This window comes from Camelus dromedarius, chromosome 12, assembly GCF_036321535.1.
Source record: "Camelus dromedarius isolate mCamDro1 chromosome 12, mCamDro1.pat, whole genome shotgun sequence".
NCBI lineage: Eukaryota > Metazoa > Chordata > Mammalia > Artiodactyla > Camelidae > Camelus > Camelus dromedarius.
In genome coordinates, this window is record NC_087447.1 from 15,253,766 (window position 1) to 15,281,613 (window position 27,848).

At 35.4% G+C, this 27,848-nt stretch overlaps 1 protein-coding gene across 10 annotated transcripts in view; it reads left to right on the forward strand.

Annotated features, from left to right (window-relative positions):
• PHF21A (PHD finger protein 21A) overlaps window positions 1-27,848 on the forward strand; it is a 171,536-nt gene that overhangs the window by 37,869 nt on the left and 105,819 nt on the right. For all 10 annotated transcript variants that reach the window (XM_064492412.1, XM_064492410.1, XM_064492411.1 and 7 more), the window contains 2 exons: window positions 1,235-1,267; window positions 3,418-3,483. In XM_064492412.1, the coding sequence (XP_064348482.1) occupies window positions 1,235-1,267; window positions 3,418-3,483 (99 nt within the window). The remainder of the gene's footprint in view (window positions 1-1,234; window positions 1,268-3,417; window positions 3,484-27,848) is intronic.

Below are 27,848 nucleotides of genomic sequence, written 5' to 3' on the forward strand. Positions count from 1 at the left end.
TTCTTAGGTTATTACACCCTATTTGCTCATCTTAGAATTAGTTCACTAAGTGTATTACACAGCAGATCAGAAGCAGCAAATTTGAATTGGGGTTCTTGGGCTGTTAGACGGGGGCATAATAATAGTAGCAAGATTTGCTAACTGACTGCTTGGCATTAAGGAGTAGACTAAAAAACTAAAATTCAGTCACAAGAACTCTAAAAAACATAGTAGTTTGGGGCCTTCATTGTAAGGTCCTTAGTTGTAATGTTTGCAGAATAGTGTATTGATGTAGTCATGCCTGTAAGTATTAATAAACCTGCCTTTTTTCTGTTTAATAAGGCAGATAAGTATATATTTTAGAAAGGTTTTATTTTTTGGCTAAAAACTTTAAAAGTGTCTTTTCACCCAAAGAGAGGGACAGATTTTTCAGTTACATGAAAAAGTCACTTGGAGAACAGCTTATTCCCATATACTTTTAGCAATCAGCCTTCTGATGTTCCTTTATGCCTCAAATTCTTGTGTCTCTGGTTATTGTTACCTCTGGGCAGTCATACTTTCAGAAGTTAGATTGGGTCAATCAACATCCATTTTCCTTGTTTTTCTTTTTTTGGACTTACATTTTCCCTAGTAAAGCTCTTTCTCATTCAATATTCTGGTAACATTCTCCTTCCCAGAGGAACCCAGGTAGGTAGAATTTTGCATTACTGCTTCCTTCACTTCTTTCACTTCTCAAATACTGACCATCACTGCTTCACTGAGTACTCCCTGCTACCCCACAGAGAAGTCAGTGGCAAAGTCACATCTGACACTAGGCTTCTTCTGTGGTAAGAACCAAACCAACAGACTTGCCAAATCTGTTTGCTGTGTACAGAGCAGCTTCTTTCCAGGCCTTGTTTGAGACTCTAGACAATGACAACATTTTAAAGGGATATTTCGCTTTTGGAGCATCCAGCTTGTTTAAATTGCCTTTTAAAAGCCCCCCTCTCCCATTCCATCTCCAGATTTGTTTAAAAGCAGGAAGCTCTTCATTTCAAATATAAAGTGGTAGTTTGATTTTTTTTTTTTTTTAACGTTAGGAAGAGTGTTTCATTAACCTTTTGTATGGACCACAGAAGCTCATGGTCTATCCTGATTGTGGTATTACTCATTTTTTTGTGTGGGCCTAAAACTCTAGATTTGGGGGGCTAAACCTGATTAGCCATAGTGAGTTACTGTGTGAGACTGATGCCTCTTTTTCTCTCTTTATTATCAGAAACTGGTTGCTCAGATGAAGCAGGATCCACAGGTAAAATACTATTTTTATTCATTTAATTTTTAAATTAAAATAATTTAAAATAAAATAATCATAAAATACTAAAATATAGACTAATAAGTTTTTTTAAAAACTATCTCATCTCTAACAGCAATTATTTTTAGCACATTGGTCTTCATGTTTTAAGAGTTAAGAAAAATCTAGTCATTCTATTATAATATAGCTATTATTCGATCTTTGTTACTGCTCTTTTGCTTTAATGTTAGTTGCTTTGAGTATTTTGGGGAAAAAATGAGAGTTAATACTCTTCATATAGCTTAAATTTCATTTCCACAAGCCGCCTTACTCAAAATCAGAGTTAGTGAGGCTTTCTGTCGTCTCAAAATTATTAAATATGGCCCAGAACCATTTTTTATTTTCTTATAGTTTATAGTACAGAACATTTAAATACTTAATTCCAGTATGTTCAGAGTGAGAATTTAGAATACTTTTTAAAAACCATTTTAAAAGATTTTATTTTTGAAAGAGCTCTTAAAGAAGGTTTAAAAGAACCTTATATAATGATCCATCAATACTACCTTTCTTTAAAGTTTCATAGGCATTTTTGACTTGAGCATTTTATTATCTATCTTTGAAGAGAAATCTCCCTAAAAAGTTACCTCATCTTTGATGATTATATTTATCATTCAGGTGGTATCTCTTTTGCAGCAATGAGACAGTGGGTCACAGGTGTGGAGACTATATATCACACGTTCTCAGGATTTCTCCTCTGCATTTGGTTACTCATAGTCTGTTCACAGAACACATAGACCCACTGATGGGTGTGTGTGTATTTTTTTTTTTAGCTTATTAAACATAGCATTCATACCTCATTGTAAAGTTAAATAAAATAGATTCTTGGATTGAAGAATGTTACTGTAGCAGATTGATTTTTGTAAGTGGGAAATAATACCCATTTGTACAAATTTAGCACCCAGTGGCTTAACTGTTGTGTTTTTAACAATCCATAGATTCTGAGAGCTGTCATTAATAGCCACTTAACTCTTGTTTGACGGGCCAACTTCTTTGAGAAGCTTTTCCATTTTAATTTAAAAAATATATTATAATTTAAATTAGATTTAGGGAACTAAGAGGCAATAGACCTTAGATGAATAGATTATTTTATATTTAATGTGGTAACTTATGTTATCAGTAACTGAAATATTATTAGAAAACTTCAGCATTTCTGATATAGCTGGGAATCATGTAACAGAGATATTAGTGTGAAGAACTTGAGGGGACATTAAGTTGCTGGACAATCTTGTGGGTGATCTCATTAGAGAGGCCTTATATCAAATACTTTCATAAAAAAAGAGTACATGGAGAAAACATGAGAGGGAGGGTGTATGCCCCGACCCTGTCAGAAGACGAGGCAGGATGAATTGAAGGAATTGTATGTGAAATGATGAAGGAAAAATAGTCTTATTGGGGTGGTGTTCGGTCAGCTAGTCAGTAGGCTATCCTGCTACATAAACTTTTGAAAACTTTAATTTTGGATTTTTCTCCCACTTTAGTAAAAGGCAAGCATTTTCAGTGTATCTCATTTAAAATAGTATTCTTTTTTGATTCCCAGCATTTTAGAACTGAGAAGTTGCCCTGTTAGTCAGTGTGTTAATTTGAATGATGTAGTGTTAAGGCAGTTGCAGCACTGACAGCTTTCAAATCTAGGCTAAAATAACAAATGTACACTACTAAATAAGGGAGAGGGGCATGCAGAGAAAGACCTTTTTTCATTGATAATGCTGTTAAGCATGCAGTGTGTTCATACTTATAACTTCCATTTTCCTGCTTTTGTCTGATTTAGTGGAACTTAAGGTTTTCTGTCAACTGATTCTCTCTTATAAAGAATAACTATTTTGGTAGAAAGGAGTACTATTACAGTACAAGATGCTAAAATATAAAACTTCTTGTAATTTAAAATAAGTGCAAAGGAGTTACCCTTGTTCTAGTGTTAGCAGCCTACATTTAGGATAAATGCATTAGGTGGTAGTAATATGACTACAGTTTAATGCATGACACATATGATTGGCTAAATGCTTAAGATTGCTTCATCATTTGTAATACAGTATGCATAAAGTCTTCTTGCTACTATTCTGTTAACAAATGAAATATCTTTCTCACAGATATTTTTTCTTTCCAATCAGAATGCTGATTTAAAGAAACAGCTTCATGAACTTCAAGCCAAAATCACAGCTTTGAGTGAGAAACAGGTAGGGGAAAAAGGAGGGGGGCATATTTTTAACATTGTGTTCTAAAGATATGTCTGCTCGAGGCTTCTAGGAGAACTGCTATTTTTCCTCATGTGTGAAAATAAGTGTGGGCAGCCAGACTCAGTTTTAATTTTGTTTGATCTCTGTTTATCTATTTTTATTTTTGGTTGAAATCAGTCTCTAGAGTATCCCATGGGTATATGTTACTGGCAAATATCTAAAAGTGCTGTGGCAGGCTGCTCTTAACTGTGTTAATTAAACTCTATAGCTTACCCATAGGGGATCGGGTAAAGAAAGTTAATGGGAGGATGTAATAGAGAATCTTATAGTTGCTGGATATGCCTTGTTACCTGTTTTAAAGGCTTGAGATGGAGAGAATCGTTGTAAACAGATTGCTCTAAATGTAGGTCTCCCATTCTGATTGTCATTCCTTTATGTTAATCTTTATTAGATGTTGACCTACTATTATGTGAAAAAACTTTGGTGAAGCCTTGTTAGATTTATTGTATATAGGCCGAAAAAAAAAAAGGACATCTTTTTTTTTTTTTTTGCAAGGACATCTGGAAAATATTCTTAGGAATTTCTTGTTTAATGACCTCTGCTTCACCAATTCAGACAGCTCCTGCCACCAGGTGGAGTGTGACATTTGATAGAGCTATAAGTAAAAGTCTGTGGTAATCTGACAAAGTGTTTTCTGTTCCTTCCCCATCACTCTCCCTCTGGTTAAAAGGTAGAGGTCTTCTATCTTGGAGTAGGTGAATGTGTGAGCCAAAACGATACAGTGATTTGCCATTTATAGTTCATGCTAGTGACATCTTATTGAAGATTTTTAGCTATACAGTTCTCAATAATTGATACTTGTGTTGTTTTTTAAACTTTTGTTGAATGACATTGAGAATAATAACAGTGAGAATAATTTATTTCTGGAGATTTCTGATTGTGTTTGTTTTATATATTGTATTGTACTTTCATTTAACTAAGGGGAGAAGTAAACTTTTGAGAACTCTGTGGAATACATATGAGTTATTAATGTTTCAGAAAAGAATCTTTTTCCAAGCTAAGTGAACAATTGCTTTTTCAACCCCCTCCTTTTCTAATGCTTCTACTTTTCCCCATCTTGTCTTCTTCAGAGACAGGAGGTGTTTTACCTTAGGGAATTGCTAAACTAAAATTAAGAGGAGGTAGCATGGTGGAGAACAATTTATAAGGAAAAATATAAACAGAGTTTTGTTAGGTGTATTTGACTCTGAAAGTGATTCAGTTCTCTAAAGTCAAAATGATGTGTGTTAGTGAAAGTGTTCTAGCTTTAAAATTCTGTTAATGTTGAGCCTCCTTAGAGTTTCAGGGTTAGTTTGACAAGATGCCAGTGAATGAGTCACTTTGGCTGAAAAATTCACGTGTTTCAGCAGGGAAAGAAGGTGAGAACTGATGAGAGAAATAGGGGATGAGGGATGCTGTCACAAAGTTAAGGCAACCCAAGGCTACGTTTGGGGGAAAGGGGCAATTTTTTAAAATTTACATGTATTTGAAATTTTTGTAAGAATTAATGTAAAGATTTGGTTTACTTCTGTAACTTTTAATTCTTTAATTTTTCTTTTGCTAGAAACCTCACTTAATAGAAAATTGCAAACATTTATGTTCAGTAAGACATTTCATCAAGTGGTGAACTCTGTCACCTGAACTAAGTTTGGATTTTAGAAATTAGAATTTTTAAAAATGGGTTTAAGCATTTGGAAAACTTTAGGTTACAAAGTAAAGGAAATAAGTATCAGAAACTAAAATGCAGTCTTGCAATTTTTAAAGTATTTGCTTAACTGTTGAAACAACCTTTTTGATAGAACAGAAAATATATCATTTTTAGGTAGGATAGTACATGAAGGAAGCACAGATACAAAGTTCAAAATCTGGTCTTTCCTCAGAATTATTTCCAACATGGAACATTGATATTTTGTTTAAAATAGTTTTTATTTTAGAACAGACGCCTAATGCTGTATGCCCAGCTTTTTGTTTTTCTTTCTCTAAAGATCCACTTAGCCTCTGGCAAAACTTACTGATTTTCCTTCTACTTTAATTACTAAAATCTGAATTACCTTACTCACATGACCGATATTTTAATTTAATATTTTTTGGTTTTGAGAAAAAATCAAATATAGAAAAGTTCAAAGAGCATTGTATTCCAGAATTAACAGCTGTTAACCCTTTGTCGTGTTTGTTTCCATTCTTTTTCCGTATGTGTTTTTCTATAATCATTTTTCCAGATCCACTTGAAAACTTACAGAAGTAATAAATGCATATGTTCTCTTATTTTGCTTTATTAAAAAAAACATTGCAGACAATCACTAATTCTTACAGTAGGCAAGTATTAGTTCTTATTTGTTACTGCTACCTCAGTATTTACTACTTATTCAGTTTCTTCCTCAAGACCAATTATGAAATGGTGCACTCCATTTGGGAAAATACAGTCTTTATTGAGCATCCTTCTTGGCTAAAACTCAGTGAATTTCAGTGAATTCTTGTTTAGATTGTTTCAGTGCTTTCAAACTGTAATTTGAGATTTCTGAGTAGAAACTCTCCATGGCAGTTTTTGAAGTCATATTCTTGACCCACAGGGCTTTAATTTGTGGTTGACAGTTTTAATTCAGTTTTAACCCCAAACTTGATTGGCTAAATAAATTATATGTTACAAAGCCATTAAAAATCATGGTTTCAAAAATATTTTAATGACATAGGAATGTGCTCAAGATAAAATAAGTGAAAAAGCACATGCAACTTCATATGCATTACAATCTCATTTTTGTGTGTTGTGTGTATATATGTATGTAGGCATGTAAATGTGTGTAAAAACAGTGTCAGGTAAAATGTTAGGAGGTGATGAGTTTACAGGTAGGTTGTTTTTTTCTTTATATGCTTATGTATATTTCCTACATTCTCTACAATAAATACGTTTCTATAATCAGAAATAGACAAGAAACATTATTAAAAAAAATTTTTAACACCAAACTCTTTGTCTGTTCCAGGGATGGTTAATGTTTAAAAATGTAGTAACATTCTTCTCATGGTATATGAACCACTCTAATCAGAGAATCCAACTATTTTAAACACTAGTAATACTGAAGTGTGGAAGCAACTGTTAATTTTTTTAACAGAGTTCATTCTCATTCTGCACCCCTTTCCTCTCATGTTTGACATACGTGTGTGGTCTTTTGCGTGTCGGAATAGAGATTCTAATACTGGGGCCGATACACTGAGTTGCATTAGTGCTCTGCTTTCATTCTAATTCATTTATTGTAGAAGCAATCTTAACATCTCAAAGTTTGTTGCTTATATTCCTTTTGTGACTCAGGCTTAAGCCATAATAGTTTCATCTTTGATTTCCCCTGCCTTGAGGGGTTTGCCACACCACCTCCCTTCACCTGGTACTCTCCTGACCAGGCATCAGGTAGGTTAGGTTGCAGCTTAAAAGTCACTTTCTCAGAGGACCTATCCCTGAAACCCTATCCTCCTGTCAAAATCAACTGTTTCTATTATAATCTCTCACTGACCCCTTCATTGAGTCTCCTTCATAGCTGTGCCATTTAGGATTAGGTTCTGCTGTCAGTGATTGAAAACCCAAAATGAAAATGGCTTAAACAAGGTAGAATTTTATTTCTGTCTCATGTAGAAGCTGTGTAGGTGTACTAGGGCTGGGGATAGTGGTTCCACAGTGCCACAGAACCCAGGCTCCTCTTGCTCTTTTGCTCTGCCATTCTCAGCATGAAGCTTCCACATCATAATCCAAAATAGCTGCTCCATCTGGTAAGAAGGGGGAAAGCAAGCCTTTTATTTCTAAGGATATTTACTGGATGTTGTGCATACCACTTGCAATTAGATTCCATTGCTCATAACTTGGTCACATGGCCCCAACTAGGAGCAGGGAAGGCTGGGAAGTATAGTCTATTCCAGGTAGCCGTGGGCATATAAAATTCAGGGACTGTAATACTTAGCAGGAAGGGGGAAATAAATATTGTGGATAATTAGCAATTTCTGCCATAATAGTTTATCACAATTTGTAATGACATGTCTGTGATTTTTATTTTTTAGTATCTGTCTTCCTCACCACACTATTAGTTTCAAGAAGTCAGAGAACATACTTTTCTTATTTGCTTCTTTATTTCAAGTATAGTGTTTAGTATAATATTTAGCATAAAATAATATTTAGCACAGAAAAGCATATGTATTTCTTAAATGAATTATTTTATCTACCTTATCTTTTTCTCTACTTAAAGATATTTTTTAAAACAATGCATCTTGCTTTTATACATTTTAAACTTAAAATATACTATGAACATTTTCATATGTTTTTGAGTGTTCTTTAGGAACATAATTTTTTAATTGCTTCAAATATTTAATAGTCTGGCTAGATCAAAACTTATTTAGCTGTTCACTCTATTATTTGATGAAGAATGTTTACAGCTTTTTGTTATTATAAATGCTGCTCTGATAAATACCCTTGTATGTGAATCTGTTCTCTCTCATTGCCTCAGGATACATTCTCAGGTGTAAAATTATTGGGTGTATTGGCCATCTATTGTCATGACAGTTCTGCATAACAAACCAGTGTTTCATTGAGTTACAAGACTAAGGATTTATTTTCACACTGGGTTGTAGATCACCTGGGTTTCTGATCTCTGCTGGGCTTGGCCAGTTACATCTACTTCAGTTTGTGGGGTGGCTGGCCCTGCCTCAGGCTGTAGGTAGGGTTAGATCTGCTCTAAATATGTTTCTTCTGAGGCCTATCATGAAAGGGCAGCAGCCACCTGGAGCATACTCATGTCATGGTTTCTCACCAGCATGCAAGAAACAGGCCAAACTACCAAAATGCATTTTAAGCCTCTGCTGGCATCAAGTCCCATTAGACAAAAATCATGTGGCTAATAAGCCTTGCGAAGTTACATGACAAAGCATGTGAATGTATAATTTTATGACAGAATATGAAGAGTTGAGAGCAATAATCCATCCAATACTCTTGGTCAGAGGGTATAAAAAAGTTTACTGTATTAAAAAAAAAAACCCACTTTACTACTTATTTCTAAATAGCTTTCAGAAAAAGCTTTATTGGAGTAACAGCATGTATTAGAGTACCTGGTTTTCCTGAGGAGATAATCTTGTGGGGGGAGAAAAGCACTTTGCTATTTTGGAAGATAGATTAATATGTATCGGATGCTTATCTGAAGGTATATTTTTCATGCCATTTGTCCATGGTACAGATACTCCATAGTCTTCCATAGAATAGCTTTTGGTTTTAGGTTTTGTTTTTCTTTCACCCATTCCTGTATTTTTCTTACTTCTTTTAAGATTGAGGTAGACCCTTTCATAGTCTTTGGTCTTTGCTGCTGGTTTGCTTTTCTGACTCTATGTTTAAAAATCACAGTCTCTATTCCTTATAGACTGTTTAACCTAATACAGGATGAAATATTTTTCTGGGTTTAATAAATAGTTGCCATTTATGGAACCATTCTCATTTTAAATTTGAACATATTTTAGTAAAATGGATTCTGAAGCCTTTGGGAGAGAAGTTTCTGTTCCTGTCATAACTAATTATGTTTCTGATGCATAGAACAACATAATTTAAGATAAGTAGGTGAGCTGAGCAATGGACTGGGTTGTGTGGGGAGAACATTGAGAGTTTGATTCTGTTCCTTACTCTGTAATACTTATTGATAGATTTTGAGTTATTAAATAATTTAGTATGTCTGTTTCCTTATTTATGGAATGTTTAAGTAATGCATCTTAAGAGTTACTGAACATGTATCTATTAAGTGCACTGAATATTTTTGGAGGTGAGTTCTATTTAAATGGAAAATGTTAGCTTTAGTCATGGTGGTTAACTTCTCATATGTAATACCTTCAACTTATAAGTAGCGTACTACTTTTTTGAGGAGCTTAGAACATTTCACATTTAACTCAGTCATGAGTACATCACTGTAATACATAAACTGGGACATAGACTATTTGTAACTTAGCCATGATTATGTAATTAATTGTATCAAATTCAGGACTAGATTTCAGATCACTGTACTGTTCATTCATTTTTATTTAGTATATTCTTAAATTATTCTGTGGACCTTTATCTATCAAATATTTTTTGAAATAGGACATTAGTCAAAATAATTACATTGCCTTTAAGCTTCACTGCCTTGGAGTCAAGTAAGTAAATTAGTTCTTGTAGTCTCATATTGGTAACCTGATACATGACTGTCTCCAGCCTCTGATACCAGTTACCATAGAATGTTACCCTCTCCAAACTACCCATCAAACTAATGTGATTGATATGTCACATTAGAATTTGGAATTGTCATTTTCTTAGAGATCCTTTGAACTTTATGGGAGTCCAACCTCATCTTTCTCCAGACTTTAGGAGTTCCCTAGGATTTAATCTAGTTCATCCTTTCTGTACAAATATTTATGTGAAACCATTAGTCCAAATGTTTGCTGAGTTTACTGCTTCTTGTGTACGTCAGTTCTTTCTCCCTTGCATCAAATACAGGAAATGTATTATTTCAAATTTCTCCTGGTGAAATCCTGTTGGCTTATATTCAACCAAAATGAGATGAATGGAAGGGCTTAAATACTGGCCAAGAACATAAAGTTTCTGAATATTGAGAGATCATGTGCCTGTGATGTGACTATGGTGCTTGGTGCTGCATTAACTTCTGGGTTTTAACCATAATTTATTCTCGGAGTGATTTTCTGTGGCCTGTAGTTATAACCTAGTGGTCAAAGATTTGATTATCTCTTTAATATAGAGAAGCTTGATGAAAGAACTCATATTTTAATAATATTGTGCTATCTTATTGTAGGACATTTTACCTGAACATAGTGGAGGAAATCAAGTAAGTTGGTGACTTGTACCAAATGCAGCAATCTGTTTGCTTCGTAGATTAGAGTAATCTTCTCAGGTCATCACAGTCATTTATTTTTGGTGCTAGTAAATGGAATGACTTTTAAATTCAGTTTGAAATTCTTAGTCCTTGTTATCAGGTATTGCTTGTCTTGATACTGGGCTACTGGAATCCAGTGTATATTTTTTCTTCTTTACTCATCCCTTACTAAGTGGAAAGCAGTTGCTTCAAGCTATGAAAATCTAATCAAAGCCCAAGTTTGTATCCCTATGTTTAGGGACTTTTCACTTTGACTCTTTGGAGAACTTTAACCTAATTCTTGGATGGGAGGTGGTATACACAACAAATGTTCTACAGGGCCTTAGCCAGTGTAACTCTTGACTCTACTTCTCCACTCTGTCAGTGAATTAATTTGTGCTTTTAAATAATCAATTCCCTTTAATTTATTCCCTTCTCCCTAGGGTCTGTGTTTTTTTCAAATTTCTTTTATGATTCTAGGATTCTGACTCATCTTTCATACGTTTATTGAAAGTTTTCTGTGGTGAAAGGGCTGGTACTAGGCCCACGGAGGATGCCGAGGATGAAAACCTTACAATGTTACTTCCCTGTGACTAGTCATCACCTACAAGATGTGCAGGCTTATTAGCCCTAACATCTTCGGTGGCTCATTCTTGATTGCCTCTCTTGCATCCTTTCCTGCCATGCATACCCTCTGAGTTCCCTGATGTTGCCTTAATTCACTGGGCTCTCTTAAAACTCCATGTGTTTGCACGTGCTTCTTTACAGCTGGAATTCTCTTTACTCTTCGCCTGGTGAATTCCTGCATATCCTTTGAAGACTTTGCTACATATCCTTTGAATAAAGATTCTCTAAAGCTTTCCTTGACTTCTTTCCACTTTCCAGGCAGAGTTAGATATCCCTCTTCTGTGTACCCATGGTATTTGTGCCTGCCTCTCTCTTATTTGTACTTATTGCATTGTATTGTAATTATATATTTGTCAGCTCCTCGAGGACAGGGAGTGTGTCTTGCTCTTATTTGTGCCCCTCAAGCCTAGCATGGTAGATATGTAACAAGCATTTTTGAATGTATTCATGATGCTTTCAAGAAGCTAGTAGTCTAGTGGGGTGGCCAAGTATGATGGTGTTTTACCATTAAAAGGAGATTTCCGTTCAAATAGTTCAATTCCTCCTTTTTTGGGGAAAAATATTCTCAATATTGTTTCCTACTTAATGCTTTAAGAACATTCAATAACATTATTACCTCTTTTCCAATTCAGAGCAGCTTTATCTTCGTTCCAGGAAAGGAAAACGTCTATGAAGTGAAGTAGCATAAACTAGTAAATGAGTCTGGGTCCGGCAATCTGGAAATGTAATATATCTAGAAAGAGTTTTCCTCTGCAGTGTTGCTCTATCACTTAGCTCTTTCTGTTGTACCTTCTTTGAGTCCTCTTCAGGTTTCTTCTCCTGACCTTGTAAAACACGCTTACATCTCTCGTAAACAACAACAAAATTCCTTCATTTCTTAATTTCTTCCTGCCATTGCCCTCTCTTTCCTCTCCATCCCTTCACTGTTAAACTTACTAAATTATTAAACATTATTAAACTCAGGCTCTATTTGATGTTACTTTTCCTCTGCCTTTTAGTCCTTTATCGGCCTGGAATTCTACTGTAATGAACTCACTGAGACTTCTGGTAACATAATTGCCAAATCTAAAGGAAGTTTTTCACACTTCATCTTACTTGAACTAACTGTAGCATTTCATCTTAATGACCAGTATCTTCTTCAGAGAACCAAGAGCCTTCCTTTCCTGGTTCTCCTTTTACCTCTTTGAATGCATCTACTCAGTTTCCTTTTCAGGCAATTCTTCCTCAGCCTACCTTTAAAAATTAATATTCTGTGATATTTTATTCATGTCTTCCTTTTCCCCTAACTCTGTTTTTCCCCAGTGGGTGATATCCTGCCTTAAACCACCACTGAGTGCCACCACTCCAAACCTTTATTCCTCTTCCTTTCTCTTTCCTGCACTCCGAACAGATGTGCATTTTCAGCTTCTGCTGACTGGATGTCCCAAAGCTCTATATTCTCCAAACAGAACTCCAAATCACTCCCCTTCAAATTCTACTTCTCCTTCTTTCACTTTTTGGTTAATGGTACTCCATTCATCCAGTGGCCAAGCAGAAACCTGGAAATTATCACGGACTTCTTTCTCTGTCTCCCTTGGTTTCTCATCCATAATTACCAAGTCCTGTTTATTCAGGCTTCTCAGTATTGCCCATACTCTCCTACTCCCTTTCCATGGCGTTGCCTTGCATCCAGTCCCTATCTTTTGAGATCAACCTTTCCACTATTTTCAGGACAATCTAAAGTAAAACCCTTGTATGTTGCTTTCCTGCTGGAGATTCTTCAGTCAGTAGCTCACCTTCCCTTGTACTCTAGGAAAAAGTCCAATCTCCTTATGATGGCTCAGAAAACCCCGCTAAATTATCTCATCCATGCCTGCCTCTCCACCGAACTCATATGTACCTTTTCATCCAGACTTGCCACATACACATTTTCTTGGTTATGCTCTATAGCTTCTTTGACCTGGGATGTTCTTTCCTATCTTCTTTGCTTAGTGCAAACCTTCTGCTTTTTGAGACCATAGGGTCATTTTCAGGACCATATAGTACAGAAATAGCTGCACAAGAAAAATTGAAAACAAATAAATGAGGATGCATTAGCAAGTAAATATAAAAGCTATATATTCGTATTGTGAGGTGCTTAACTGAATAGAAAGATGTTTGGAAGGTGAAGAAAGCAAATTGTAAAACAGATGTACACTATGATTCATTATTTAAAATACAAAATATTTTAAAACCATTTTTGTATATATACATTCATGATCATTTATTCTTGGAAATATGTGGGAAAAGGTCTACACTATCTAGAATCATTTACATGGAGCTGTTAACAGGTTACCTCTAAGAAACGGGATTCAAAAGAGGTGACCAAGGAAGCTGGCACTTTTAATTTTGTATATTCTTTTTTTGTTTGTTTTTTGAACTATTGAAGTATAATATAAATACAAAAACTTATACATATATGTATTCATTTATATGTATGTACATATGGCTCAGATACATTTTTACAAACTGAAACACCCAGGTGACTAGCACCTATATCAGTGTCTGAACATTACCATCACCACAGAAACTGCTTTGTGCTTTCTTCAGTTCACTGCCCTCCTCCACCAGAGAAACTACTGTTGTGACTTCTGACAGCCTAGATTAATTTTGCCTATTTAAAATCAAATAGGGTGTACTATTTTCTGTCTGGCTTATTTTGTTCAGCATTATGTTTAAAAGATTATATCTGTTTCTTTGGAAGTTTTTTAAAAACTTTAAAAAATAATTATAGAGTCACAGGAAGTTGTCTTTTGAAATTTTAAATCACTGAAGAATGAAAGTGTGTCATCTCCTGGATATACCCACCCTAAAATTTCTTGATATTGTTAAATGTGTTCTCTTGTGAATTGATAGTTTCTTGCTCTTGTCACATTTCATTAATTATTTGTTTGTGTATTTATCTCCCTTCTAGATTGTGAGTCCCTAAGTACTGTGTTCCTTTCATCCTTAAAACCCAGTGTATGCCTAATGCTCCACACACAGTGGTACTTAAACAATATTTGTCAAAGAAAAGCAGGAGGTTCTATTCTGTGTGTTCTAGGCTCTGCCATGTATTTACTGGTCTGTGTCTATTGAACCTCTGAACTGATTTCCTCAGCTGTAATATGGGCATATAATTGTGTCAGTTCCTATGCTTTTTAGCTGCACGTAACCGAGCACCCAGCTAACAGTGGCTAAAACACTAAGTGGACTTAGTAATTCGCATAGTACGTTGCTAGAGTTGTCCAGTTCAGCATCTCAGCAGCACATCAGAACCCATGTTCTGGTCGTCTTTCTGTTCTGCCACCTTAGCAAGTCAGCAAACATTGCTTGTCACAGTATTGCTGCTGCAGCTTCAGGCTTCATATCCTCCCAGTTCTTATATGTCGCTTCTTAAGAGCAAGGAAAAACTTAGTTAAAAGACTTTGAACAGACTTTGCATCTCACTGACTGCAGTTTTGTCACATGCCAATGTCTAAAGTAGTGACTGGCAGGAAGAGTGGATCCAAGAGTGATTTATATCCTGGAGCTGAGGATTCACCTCTCAAACATTCGGAGGCTAGATCCACAAACAATACTAGTTTTTGTTAGCAAGGAAAGAGATGGAGAATAATGGATTTTAAAAAGCAGTCAGCAATGTCTGCCTTCATATATATTAGTTTTCTCTCCTAATATAAATTAAATATAATGTATATTTGAAGATGTGTGAGCCCTTAGTACTTGTTAGTGGTTTTGTGGATTATTTTAGAAAAGTCTCCCTTTGCCACCCTAGCTTGAAACCCGCTTTAGGGCAAGGAAAGTAAAAATAATTTTATTCTTTGCCAAAGTAATAAATTATTATAAGGGCAAATCTGTTACCAGGAAAATAATGTAATTTATTTCAAATGTGAACTATAAATTATTTTGAAGTTTTTTGATATTTAAAAATTATGTCTGTAAACTGTCATTGTCATCACTTATTAATAATATTCCATGCCTTTGAAGCATCGCAGCCTGATGTCCCTTGGTTAACAGTACCTTCACCACCTGCGTTATTCAGGAAAACCCAGTGGTATTCATGGATTTCAGTTTTCTAAAGGTTTAACGCTATAAATGACAGGCCAAATCACAGATTCATGCCTGCCTGCCTGCCTGCTTTCCTTCCTTCCTTCCTTCCTTCCTTCCTTCCTTCCTTCCTTCCTTCCTTCCTTCCTTCCTTCCTTCCTTTCTCCCTCCCTTCCTCCCTCCCTCCGATTAGGGTAAGAGAACCAGACAGGAAAAAGAAGTTTACTCTTGAGCTATTGTCTTCATATGGTGGCTGATTAGATGAGAGGCTGCCCTGCAGAAATACCTTTACAGAGGCTATGTTCCCCAAAGTTGATTTACTGTAAGTTCAGGAAGCAAATGCTTGTGTGAATCAGCAGGGTTTGGCTAACCTCTCTTATACTTAGCTCTATCTGAAAATGACTGAGTTGTTATTAGTTTCTATAAGGTAAGCACCAAACTCTAAAACTCTAAAAAACGAGGCCCTAGAAATCTTCAACTAATGTGTTTAATTTGTCACCTTTTCTCCTACTCCCACTTCTATCACCTTCTTAAAAACCTCTCTTCCTTTACCAAAACAAACTATATCATTTTGACCAAGGAGAACACCAAAGGTAGAGATCAGTTCTGTACTTACTTCTCCCATGAGCAGTGAATGATTATTGCTGATCTCATTTTATGTATTTTTTCTGTTATCTGATACAGTAATTGGAGGAGAAATTAACACTACCTTTCCTATGGAATCATCAGGCACAGATAAACTTATCCTGAAAAGTTGTATTGCCTGAAGGGAAAGAATTGAGTGAAATTGGGGGAATGCATTAATTGACAGAAATAGACATTCGTTTTTCTTTGTGTCTCATTTATTATAGATTCTAGAAGTTGGGTCATGAACTTGAGACACATTTATGAAGATTTTGAGTTAATCTATCACTTGCTTATAATTAAGAATGAGGTAGCAGTCTTACTTCTTTTTTAAAAAAATATTATTCAGCAGTTCACCTTTTCCTTAGAATGTTTGATTTTTTTCATCTGGAGTGAAATCTTCGAGACTATTACTCACACTCAAAACCCCCAACTAAAGTCAAGGTAGACAAAAGTAACTGTTGGAAGTCATTTATAAGCACCTTCATATAAACTTCTGAAGACACATACTTTTCTTACTCTGATTTCTGTTTATCTTAGATGTGAGTTCATCAGATGAGACAGTGTTTGCAAGCTATCAGAAATACTTCCCCTGAGCCTAATCTTCTGCTAATAGCTGATAAGATGATCTATAACTCTTCTTAAAGTATCCCCTTTTCATTACTTCCTTTCCTCTGTTTACTTGCTTAATTGTCTTCTTTAGGTGTAAAGCATTTTATAGCCATGGCTTCTGAAGAGAAATTGATTAGTTCTCCTAAGATGAAAAGACTAGTATAATTCTCTAGAGCAGGGATCAGCAAACTGTGGCCTATACCTGGGCCATATCTGGCCTGCTGCCTGATTTTGTAAATGTTATTGGAATACAACCACGTATCTTTTTGTTTACATATAGTCTTTGGCTACTTTTGGGTTGCAGTAGCAAAATTGAGTAGCTGTAGCAAAGACCTGGCCATTTATTGAAAAAGTTGCCAGTTTGAGAGAAATTTAACCAGAGAGGCACTTGACTCAGAGATAGTAGTCATAGTATAACAGTGTAGAGCTGGAGTGAGTGCCGCACTGGAAACAGGGTATATACCGAATAATGAAAAGGCCCTCATATATATATATATATGTGTGTGTGTATATATGTATATATATACATATATACATATATACACACACACATGCCAGCCCCACAGTTTTCAGTTCATTTTTTTTAAAGCCTCTTTTATTTTGGGTTGTTCTTCTCTGTCCCTCCTGCCCCTTCTCCTCTTTTATATATTTATTGAGGCATAATTAATACAAAATAAACTGCACACATTTTTTAAAGAGTATAATTTTTGATGGGGTGAAACCATCAGTGTAATCAAGATAACGAACATATCTATCACTTTTAAAGCTTTCCTTGTGTCCCTTAGTAATCCCTCTCTTCCCTCCCCTCCCAGCCCTGTCTCTAGGCAAACATTGGTCTGCTTTTTGTTACTATAGATTGTTTACACATTTTAGAATTTTAATTAATACATTTATGCAGTATGCACTCTTTGGGATTTTTTCCAGTTTTTAGCTATTTAGAAATAAAGCTACTATGAACATTCACATACAAGTCTTTGTATAGAGATATGCTTTTATTTCTCTTAGGTAAATACTTAAGTGTGGCTCCAGTGGTACGGTATGTGTATTTTTAACTTTATAAAGGAACTGCCAGAATGTTTTCAAAGTGGTTATACCATTTTACATTCCCATCAGCAGTGTATGAGAATTCATTTGCTCTATATCTTTAGCCCTTTATTCTCTTTTTAATTAAAAATTTTTTGTGTGTTTGCCTTAATGCTTTTATTTTTATTTGTTTTTTATTGAGATATAGTCGACTTACAATGTTAATTTCTGGTGTATAGCATAGTGATTCAGTTACAGATACATATATGTGTGTATGTATGTATATATATATTCCTTTTCATATTTTTTCATTATAGGCTGTTACAAGGTACTGAATATAGTTCCCTGTGCTATACAGTATGAACTTATTGTTTATCTGTTTTAGTAGTAGTAGGTATCTGCAAATCCTGAACTCCCAGTTTATCCCTCCCTACCCCCTTCCCCCCATAAGTTTGTTGTCTATGTCTGTGAGTCTGTCTCTGTTTTGTAAATAAGTTCATTTGTATCTTTTTTTAGATTCCACATATAAGTGATATCATTTTTCTTTCTCTTTCTGGCCTACTTCACTTAGAATGACAATCTCCAGGTCCATCCATGTTGCTGCAAATGTAATTATTTTATGCTTTTTATGGCTAAGTAGTATGCCATTGTATATATATATACCACAACTTCTTTATCCAGTCATCTGTCAATGAACATTTAGGTTGCTTCCATGTCTTGGCTCTTGTAGATAGTCTTAGCCCTTTATTCTTAAATATGAACATAACAGCCGTGAATCCCAGATATTTAAGAGAAGCCACTAACATAAAAGTCAAAACAGATCCAGAGAATTGGAAGAGACAATTCAGAATAACTTTAGATCAGTAAGAGAAGATGTTGCATCTCTGAAACAAGAACAGGATGCTAGGAATAAAGGAACAATTAGAAAACAAAAAGAGCTCTTTTTTTTTTTTTTGAAGTATAGTTGATTTACAGTGTTGTGTTAGTTTCAGGTATACCAAAAAGGATGCTTGATAATAAATAATGAAAGGTTTAGAAGATGAAATTGAAGCAGTCTTTCAATAAATGCATAGAAGAGACAAACTGATGGATGATAGAAGAGAAAAAAATTTTAGAGGATCAATCCAGAAGGTCTAATGCCTGACTAATAGAAATTCTAAGACAAGAGAACAGAAAATGGAAAAGAGAAAATCATCCAACAACAAACACAAGGAAATTTCTCAGAACTGGAGAGCATACGTTCCAGGTTATGATAGAGTTTACTGAGTGCCTAAAACTATGAGCAAAAAAAGACCCACACCCCCCCTACTAAGGCACATCACTGAAACTTCTGAAAAACAATTTGAATAAAAGATCCTAAATGCTTCTTCAAAGGGGGAAAAAAAGGTTATGAACAAAGACTGGGGGTCAGATGACATCAGATTTCTCGGCAACAGGAAGCTAGAATTCAAGGATAATAATAATTCCCATGTAGAATTCTATACCCATCCCAACTCTGATCAAGTCTGAGAGTAGACTAAAGACATTGCAGACGTGCAGGATTACAAACCTACCTCCTGTGCGCCCTTTTGAGGAAGATATTGAAGGATGTTCTCCATCGAAACAAGAAAATTAACCAATAAAGATGAAGACATGGATCCAGAAAACAGGGAATTCATTACAAAAGAGAGATGAAGAAAATCCCCTATTTGATGAAGAGAAAACCCAGATGACTGTTGTACAACAGGTTTAAAGAACAATCAGTTTAGGTTGAACGGGGAATGGAGGACTCTAGGAAAGATGTAGGCAAGAAAAAAGTGGACTGATAGATTATATGATGCATTTTAAGCCATTATTTAGAGATGTTTTACAGCTTCTTTGGAGAGTATGGGGAAGAATTAATGATAGGAATATAGAAAACCAAATGACAAAGCAAGGCATTCTTAGTTACAGAAATAACAAATGTGCAAAAAATAACTCTAGTATATCAATTGTCTCACCAATTAATGTTATTTACATAATTTTAATAGTATAAACATTAAATGTGGATTTAACTAAAAACTGATGTGACTATAATGGGAGCAGGGAGTGTGAAGAGTGAAGGTAGTAGTAGAACTAAATTTCAGTTATCTAGTCGGAATTCAGTAGGTAATAATTACAGTGAAAAATCAAGAAATCACAGAGGGGATATATTTACAAATAAGATAAGCATCTGAAGAAATCTCTAAAAGAGTTGCAAGTGGTTTCCTGAAAGGATTAGGATTAGAGAGTTGGAGAGGGTTGGTGCAAGGGACTGATGTTTTTAGTATAAGTCTTATATTATTTTTTTTAAAGCTATGTATTTATGTTACTTCAATTAAAAAAACTAGATAGAAAAATGAAAGTCTGGACTTACTAGAGAAGATGTTTATTAATCTTAGTGGGATAACCCTGGACTCCCAAGGCAGGTCATTTGCTGACTAAGTCTTTGGCCTCCCACCACCCCAGACAATTTTAGGGACTCTGCTTGGGCCTCTCTAACTCTTCCTGTTCACTTTTATTAGTACAAGCCACCAGGCAACTCCAAAATTTGGTTGATATCCCTCAGGAGTCTACAAGAGAGACAAACGTGGCCTTCTCTTCTGGGTGGACAGTAGATTTAGTCTCTAATAATAATAAAACATAATAAAAACATACTACTGCTCATGACTTTAGCCCCATAGGATGTAACGTCTTTGCCCATAAAGTGATACCTTAATGTATTAAAAGCCCTAAAGCTGTAAACTCCATGAGGGAAAGGGATTTTTACTTGTTTTGTTCATTGATGTTCTAGCTTTCAGTATTCAACATGCTGTATGAAATTCTACCTTGAATGTAATGAAAAGCTTTAACAGTCAGTTCATTTGGCAGATATTACTTCTCATATACCAGGCATCCTTCTGGATGCTGAGAGTACAGCTGACCCTTCATCATGGGTTTGAACTTCACAGGTCCACTTACATGTGAATTTTTTTCAATAGTAAATACTTCAGTACTGCATGATCTGCAGTTGGTTGAGTCTGTGAGTGCAGAACCATGGATACAGAGGAACCATATATGCAGAGGTCACTTCTAGGTGGGTCAGTGCACCAACCCCTGTGTTGTTCACGGGTCAACTGTAGGTCAGTCCTGTAAGTCTCAGCTTTTCTTTTAGTCATGTTAGAAGTTTAATACACTTTCAATTGCCCTTCAGAGTCTTAATCATATTTCATTTTACTAATATTAAAACACACTTACGCCTAGTTATAAAAAGGAAACAGTCATAATGCTTCCTCTGTTGGACATATCTGTTCCCTTTTTTCCTGAGTGATGGGAAATCGTGAGGTTATGCTGCTTGACATCTTAGAATATTAACAGTTTATCCTTCCTCCTTCCCCACCTCTGTGGTAGGGCAGTAGTAGGGTGCAGGGAGGTGTTCAGGCTATGGGTCTCTGTTTTCTGCAAGTTTAAGTGAGATCCTTCTCATTTAACAAGACTTTCTCACAGGTGAGATATTACAGGACTAGAGTTCTCCTCCAAGTTGGAAAATTAACCGACAGAAAACCCTCTGCAAAGTAGGAAAAGAGGTGTGTTTTGAGCTTACATTAAAAACAGATTAGACTTTTTCCAGATAGTGCTTTGTACCAATGAGTCAGGTTAGCAGATAGGTCAGTCAGTGACAAACTTGAAAGTGTGCTGTGCAAGCCTGGTGTTTTAGAGGAAAATTCCCCCAAGAATCATATTTTTATACTTTTCTGCTCTGAGTTGGCTTTCATTCGGAAAATCTATGTTGCATTTAAGCCAGGGTTAGTGGATAGAGCCTTCTCATGAGATCCCATCTCAGTTTAGATGGGGCACACCTCCTTTACTTGAGCTGGGGCAAGCTCTAGAGCAGCCTACTACTATCTGTTTGCACCTGGGAGACCTCTTGCTGCTGCTGGATTTAGGATTTTAGATGATTACAGCTTGAGCCATATTATAGATGACATTTTTAAAGAGACACCAATTCTCTCTTTTCTCTATTCAGAAAGTAAAACATGGAAAACAAAAAGTGTAAGGTTTTTTATACATATATTATAATATATGTATAGTATTATATGTAATTCAAGGAACTATTCTCTTCTGCAGTTTCTAAACCAGTTTGGGTTCTGTGGGGGAATGAAGCCCTAATGCTCTTCACATTCATTATATGTATTGAATTAACATTCCTATGAATCTAGAATGTTACTAGTTCTGTACTATTCTTTTATCATTGAGGAAATAAGTCACTACGTCTGTGTATTCTGTGGTTCAAATGAAGACTCCTGGTTGAGAAAGGCTGTTCTAAAATGATAAGAAACTCTCCCATAAAACTCACAGACACCCAAAGATTTTAGCTTTGTGAGTATGCAGTGATATGACTTATGTCATTCTAAGATGGAAAACAATAAGGTCTCAGGCATTAAGAAAGAGCATGCTGGGCTGGACATGATTACTGAAAAGAACTACTCTGCTGTTTGCTCTAATCAAGTCCGGTATGAGCTTGGGGAAAAAAATCCAGTTATGGTTTATGATGTTTGTTAATCAAAATAGATTAATAACAGTAACATTTTAATTTTTATGTTAACATTTTGGTCTTTTTCAGCACTTACTTTACCTTAATTTTTTTTTTTTTACTGTTTAAAGCAAATAAAATCAGTTATTTTTGTAAGATGTGGCACTTGATTAGTTTAAAATAGATAAGTTAAAAGCCCATTAGCCCAGCAAAAGGCAAAACTATTCCGCTTGTAAATAATGTAACTGTTTTATGGAACTAAGCCCTGGGAAGAGGACAGCACGTGGTTTGTTTACTAACACAAAGCATAAGGATTTTGTAGCTTATCTTAACGTTTCCCTGTCTAAAGTTCTTTTAAACATGAGCATCTATGAAATTTACACTGTATTTTTACAGCTAAATCTTGATTCACTGATTGGGAGAGCCAGTGTTGGTGAAGTAAACATACAGGTTAAGAAATGTTTTGTGGACGATGGACATGTTCATCTTAAACAAGTCTAGATTCCTAGAAATTGACAGTTTTTAACAAATTTCCCCACTCTCCTTTTAGAAAACATGTTAACAAGGACCTGTTTTTTTTAAAGTTTAGGTCCTTGTTTTACAATCTTGACTGTGATAGTAGCTGAGACTAATTTGAAAACAGTCCAGGTTTACAGATTGTTAGAATGAAAATTTTGCCTTTGCCTTTCTCATCAGGTTCATATTTAGCCTAGAAATAATTTGTGTTAATTTGTCTTAGATGCTGGCCCATACAGCCCAAGCCAATGAAAATGCAGTCTATTTTGCTCTCAAAGTCTTCTGTCAGATGTCCCATGGAATAAAGTTGGAGTTATCAGCTTTGCTGGGGAAGGTTTAAATAAAAACAAAATTGCTGCCTAATTAAATTTTTAAAAAATTCTCTTTTTTTCTTACAAGATAGAATTAAAAATCTGAGATCCTATTACCTGAGAGTAGGAACCAGGAATGCTGTAAGTTTATTTTAAAAACCTTCCATGGAAAACTTTGTACTTGAAAAGGTATCACATTAGCTATAAGGAAGCAAGAATATTTTAAATTTCAAGACTTTCAATAAAAGGCACATTGCAGAGCCTCCTGGTGGCAGTAGTTCTTTTTTGCCAGAATGTCCTCATTTGAGACACCTGCCGAATGGGAACTGATTCTGAATTAGCACAACAGACCTGCTCTGCTTGTCTGTATCCTTTTGAGGCTTGTGAGTAAAATACTGTGCTGAGCATTAAAAAATTCTGATTTTAAGGCCATCTTCTATTTTATTTTAAATGGATCTCCTAAATAGTTAACTTATAAATGCCTTACATGTGAATTAGGGAATCTGGATGTATATTGTTGGGGTGTTTTGTTACAGATTAAAATGAAAGATTTCACGACTTCTGCTGCCTGTACGCCTGATGATTCTCTAATGACCTGGTGATACTTTTTGTTGGGTCTCAGTTCAGATGAACTATTAGTGAAGGGATGAATCGAATGCTCTAGGGAATTGAAAGGGTCAGTGGAAAGAAAGTTGTGGTTAGCATTTGCGTAACAGTAGAAGTTCTGTGGAAAGAAGCCTCAACTGATGGACTGGCTTGTCTGTCACTCTTCACTCTGCATGCCTGTGACCGGTAGGCTGCTGTCTAGGGTACTGATAGGGTCTCCCATCAGTTGTAGAATGTTTATCAAGAATGAGATGTGTTTGCTCCTAAACCTGTTTATGCCATTTGTTCTGGTTATTGTAATGATACAATTTAATTATTCCATAAAGCAATGACTTATGAAAACCAAGTTGAATGCTTTGAAAAGAGTTGATAAAGGTGAGTTAGTAAAAAATTGCTTCCTAGTTACATGTGGGTAAGATAGCTCTAAAAGAATTGAGATAAATTATTAATGTCCAAAAGGGCTCTCATGCTTTAAAACATCTTAAGTTCTTACTATAATTTAAAAGCCAAGAGTGGATAAGGTAGAGGACACATTATGGTTATAATTTATGAAAGAAAGACATTTTGACACTCTTTAATGTGTAGGTTCATACAAACAAGAGGCCTGGTTCTCTATTACAAGATTAGCAAAAGAATGTTCATTTAAGTTAAAATAAAATGCTTAGGTGTGGATACCATATTTTTATGGTTTACTGATTTATATGACTTTTTTTCCCTTACCTGAACAATTATTGGTCCCAATCATTATTGATATAAGAGAGCTTCTTCTGTGTTGCTTCAGGCTACTAAAAGTGAGTGTACTTTTCAGCTTTTAATTCATTGATTCACAAATATTTTTGGAATACCTATTATGTGCCAGGCATTGTACTTGGCCTTGGTACTAAACAAGGCTGATAGGATTTCTGTTTTTAAGGAGCTTACTTTCTAGTGGCATTTTAGTCAAAGTATAGTGATTTGAATAGTAATGATTTTCTCCACAGCTATTTTCTCAACAGCTGTAGGATAGTTATCAAAATGAAATCTAGTTTTTGTATTGAAGGTCAAAGCTAAATCTACCTGCAGACTAGTGGTTCTCAACCTTAGCTTGTACCCTAGAATAACCTGAAGAGCTTTTGAAAATACTGCATCCAGGGCCCATCTTAGACCAGTTAGATTGGACTTTCTGGTAGTGGGGCCCTAACATGCAGAGATGTGTAGGAAAAGGCAAGTTGCGTTTAGTTAAAAGTTACTTGATATTGCCCAAATTAAATCTGATAACCCCCAGCCAATTAGATACAGCATTTTTTTCCTTTTTCAGTTTTATTAGGTAGAATTATTAATTTGACTGTACATATACATTATATTGCATGTAAATACATATATACAATATACTGCACTTTTTTTTAGTTTACATGTATGTACTGATCATTGTTTCTAAGAACAGATTAGAGCTTTAGCTTTTTAAACTTAACATAGTTATCAAAAGAATAAAGCCAACCACAAAATAAGAATCAACAAAGTACGGTAATCCAATCACAAAGGCAGTCAAATGTGCTTACACATTCAAGAAATTATTCATCTAAGTTATAAATAATAATATATTTGTGTCCTTATTATTATTTTTAGATTCCACATATAAGTGATTAGATATAGCATTTTTATTTCTGAATCATTTGGGGACAAATATATACGGTGTTGGTTTGTTAGAGTTAATGATTTGTTTGAATCTTGCTAGAGAAGAAACTGTTTTATTAGTACTCAGGCTTTTCAGCTTTTTCTTGTAGAAAAAAATTTTTATGAAAGATAATGAATTGGTTGAAATTCTTCTTTGACTTCTCTCTATAGTTAGAAGTATGCAACTTTTACCAGTGTATTTTAGCTTTTAGAAACATTTTAGTGAGTCAGATATCTTGAGAAAAGCATCATATCTTTCGTTTGCTTCAAAATATTAATGTTCATTTTATATGAAACACTGACTAAGGTTAGGAAGTGCTGAGCCATGGGGTTCTTTTTTTTTTTTTAACCAGTCGTAGCATGTAGTTATAATTTTACATATGATGAACAAAAGCTAATTGATGTCAAGGATATTCAAAATGTCTTGAAATAAAACCTTTAAAGAATAATTTCATTCATACTTAATTTTTAGGCCCAGAAACTTTGAAAGTTGAAAGTGTAGTGCATTCATTATTTTTTTCCTAGTTCTTGTAAAATGTAGTTGTGCTTTTCTTATTTATTTTCCCACTTATATCACTCAAAAGAGGACCCCAGAAGTTAGTACCTTTACTTTCAGCTGTTTGTTTCACTAATAATCCTTTGATACTGATGTTTTGTAGATTGGATACATTCTTAGAGAAAATTTCTTATTCTTTCTTGAGAAACTATCAATATTCTGTCCATGAGAGATGTGAGCTAGTGTTCTGTGAAACTCAGCATTTATCAGGACACTACAACAAATTCCAAAATACACATTACATTTGATTATGAATTCTGAATTGAAAATGTAATCTTAGTAGTTCAGTTCTGCTTTTAGAATACTAATGCCTTGGGGGAAGGGATGGTCTGGCACACTAGGTGAAGGAAGCACTTAGGTTTTCATCTTGTATAGAGGTAGCTTGTTTTCATCCCTGATTTGCCTTCATGTGAGAACTACTCCTTTACCTCGTCTCCCAGCACATGTATGTATGTATGGACATACCCCTTGAAGATGGAGCTGTTAATTTTCCCTTTGCTTATCCATCATGGTAAGCTACATAGGTAGCTTGGTCAGAGATGTCTAGGAAGGTGGAAAAGTCCTGGCAACTGAAAATAAAAGGGAAAATACTTAAAGACTTAGTATTAAAGGGAAAACACTTAAAGATTTACTAGGTGATTAACTGGTTTGATAAAGATTTCAGAGGCCTCACCAGGGCAAATAGTAAGAAAACCAATAGAAGTAGGATATTATCTCATCAGCAGTAGCAGCTAGGAACAATTTAGCCCCATGAATCTCTTATTCCTTCTATCTCTACCTTCTGTTTTAGTTAAAATATCAATGCCTCCTGTGTAGTACTTAGCAGTCTTCGATTCTGTAAGGTAAACAAAAATGTTTTTTCCCTCTTCTTTAGAGTTCAGAAAACTGATATGCAGTGAGATTGAGTGACTTGTCCAAGGTTATTTGGCTGGTATATTAATGAGAACTCTTGGTTTCAAGTGAGAAACTCAGCAGAAAGTTGTTGAAACAAAAAAGTGAATGTACTGGCTTACATTACTAGTAAGCTGAGGGATGTGGCTGGTTTCAGGCATGGTTGCATTTAGGGGCTTAAATGCTTTAGGACACTTTCTCCTTCTTTTGGCTTCATTTGTGTATAGACTGTCCTGCCTCTGGCAGCTCTTGGTTTGCAACCTGCCATTTTATCAACCCCAGTGAAAAGAGTTAAGTTTTTTTTTTTATTCCCGAAGTATCAGCACAAGATGTGGACATGATTTTCAGGCCCATTCTTGAACCAGTCATCCTTCATGGTGGCCAGGGAACTAGAGTCTTATCATTGACTAGGCCTGGGCCACATGCCACCCCTGAAGCAAGACTGAAATCACTCCTAGGTGAACTACGTATGTGAGAGTAGAGGAAGAGTAGTTCTCCAGAAAGATACTGGGAAGGCAAAAAAATAAGGTCCCTGGTAAGTTACTGAGCCTTGACTTCTGGTTCTAAAGCTGATGGTATTTTCTGTTTTACTACTACTAAAATGGCAAGGGAAGTAATCACAAAAATAAATACAATTGTCTGAAGATAGGACATAAAATCTTGAAATCTGTAAATTGTTTAATATAAAAACCCATTTTCTTTCTTCCTGGCAAGTTGGGTATTGTCGTCTCCTAACATCATTAGAATCTAGACACTATTAAATAATCTGATCTCATTTTGACTATTATCATAGAAATAAGCTTTGGAGGCTACTAAGTTTTGGAATTTTGCTAATAGTTTGACATACATATAGGGGAAAGGAGGCTTAACAGAAAATCTGTTGTTGCATTGTTTAAATTTTCCAACATTGTGAGAGGCTCCTGATTTCTGGACTGAAGGATTTTTCTTCTAATTCACCTTGTCTTTTCCTACCTGTCTTCCCCTGCCTTCTTCCCACCCACATCACACTCCTTTTTGTTTCTTGGCTTAAGTTGATTCCTTTCTCCAGTCACTGCCCCCGTAAGTGCAGAGGCTGGACAGTTTCCTTGTCTCCTTGAGTAGAGGCATAATAACCAGTCTCTTCCTTTAAGGAAAGTACTACAGAATGGAATTGCATGTTGACATGCATACAAATTGTTAATGAGAACTCACTTTCCTTGTGTGGACAGGAAGCTTTGTGACTCTGAAGATCAGAATCAGAGTATCCTGTCCCAGATTTCCTTGGAAAGCTTCGTCTCAGGTATCTAGGAGGCCCTAGAAGCAGCTTAGTCACTGGAGATGCAGGGGCTTCTGGGAACTCTTTTGTGCCCAAGATGGCTATGAGAATGGAGGTGGAGGTAATGTTAAATGCTCTAGTTTTCATTCCTGCTGTCACCAGAATAAAAATGACCTAACTGTATTTTGGGCCCCCAGGCGGCACTGAAATGACATGCCACCTGCTGACCTAATCCATT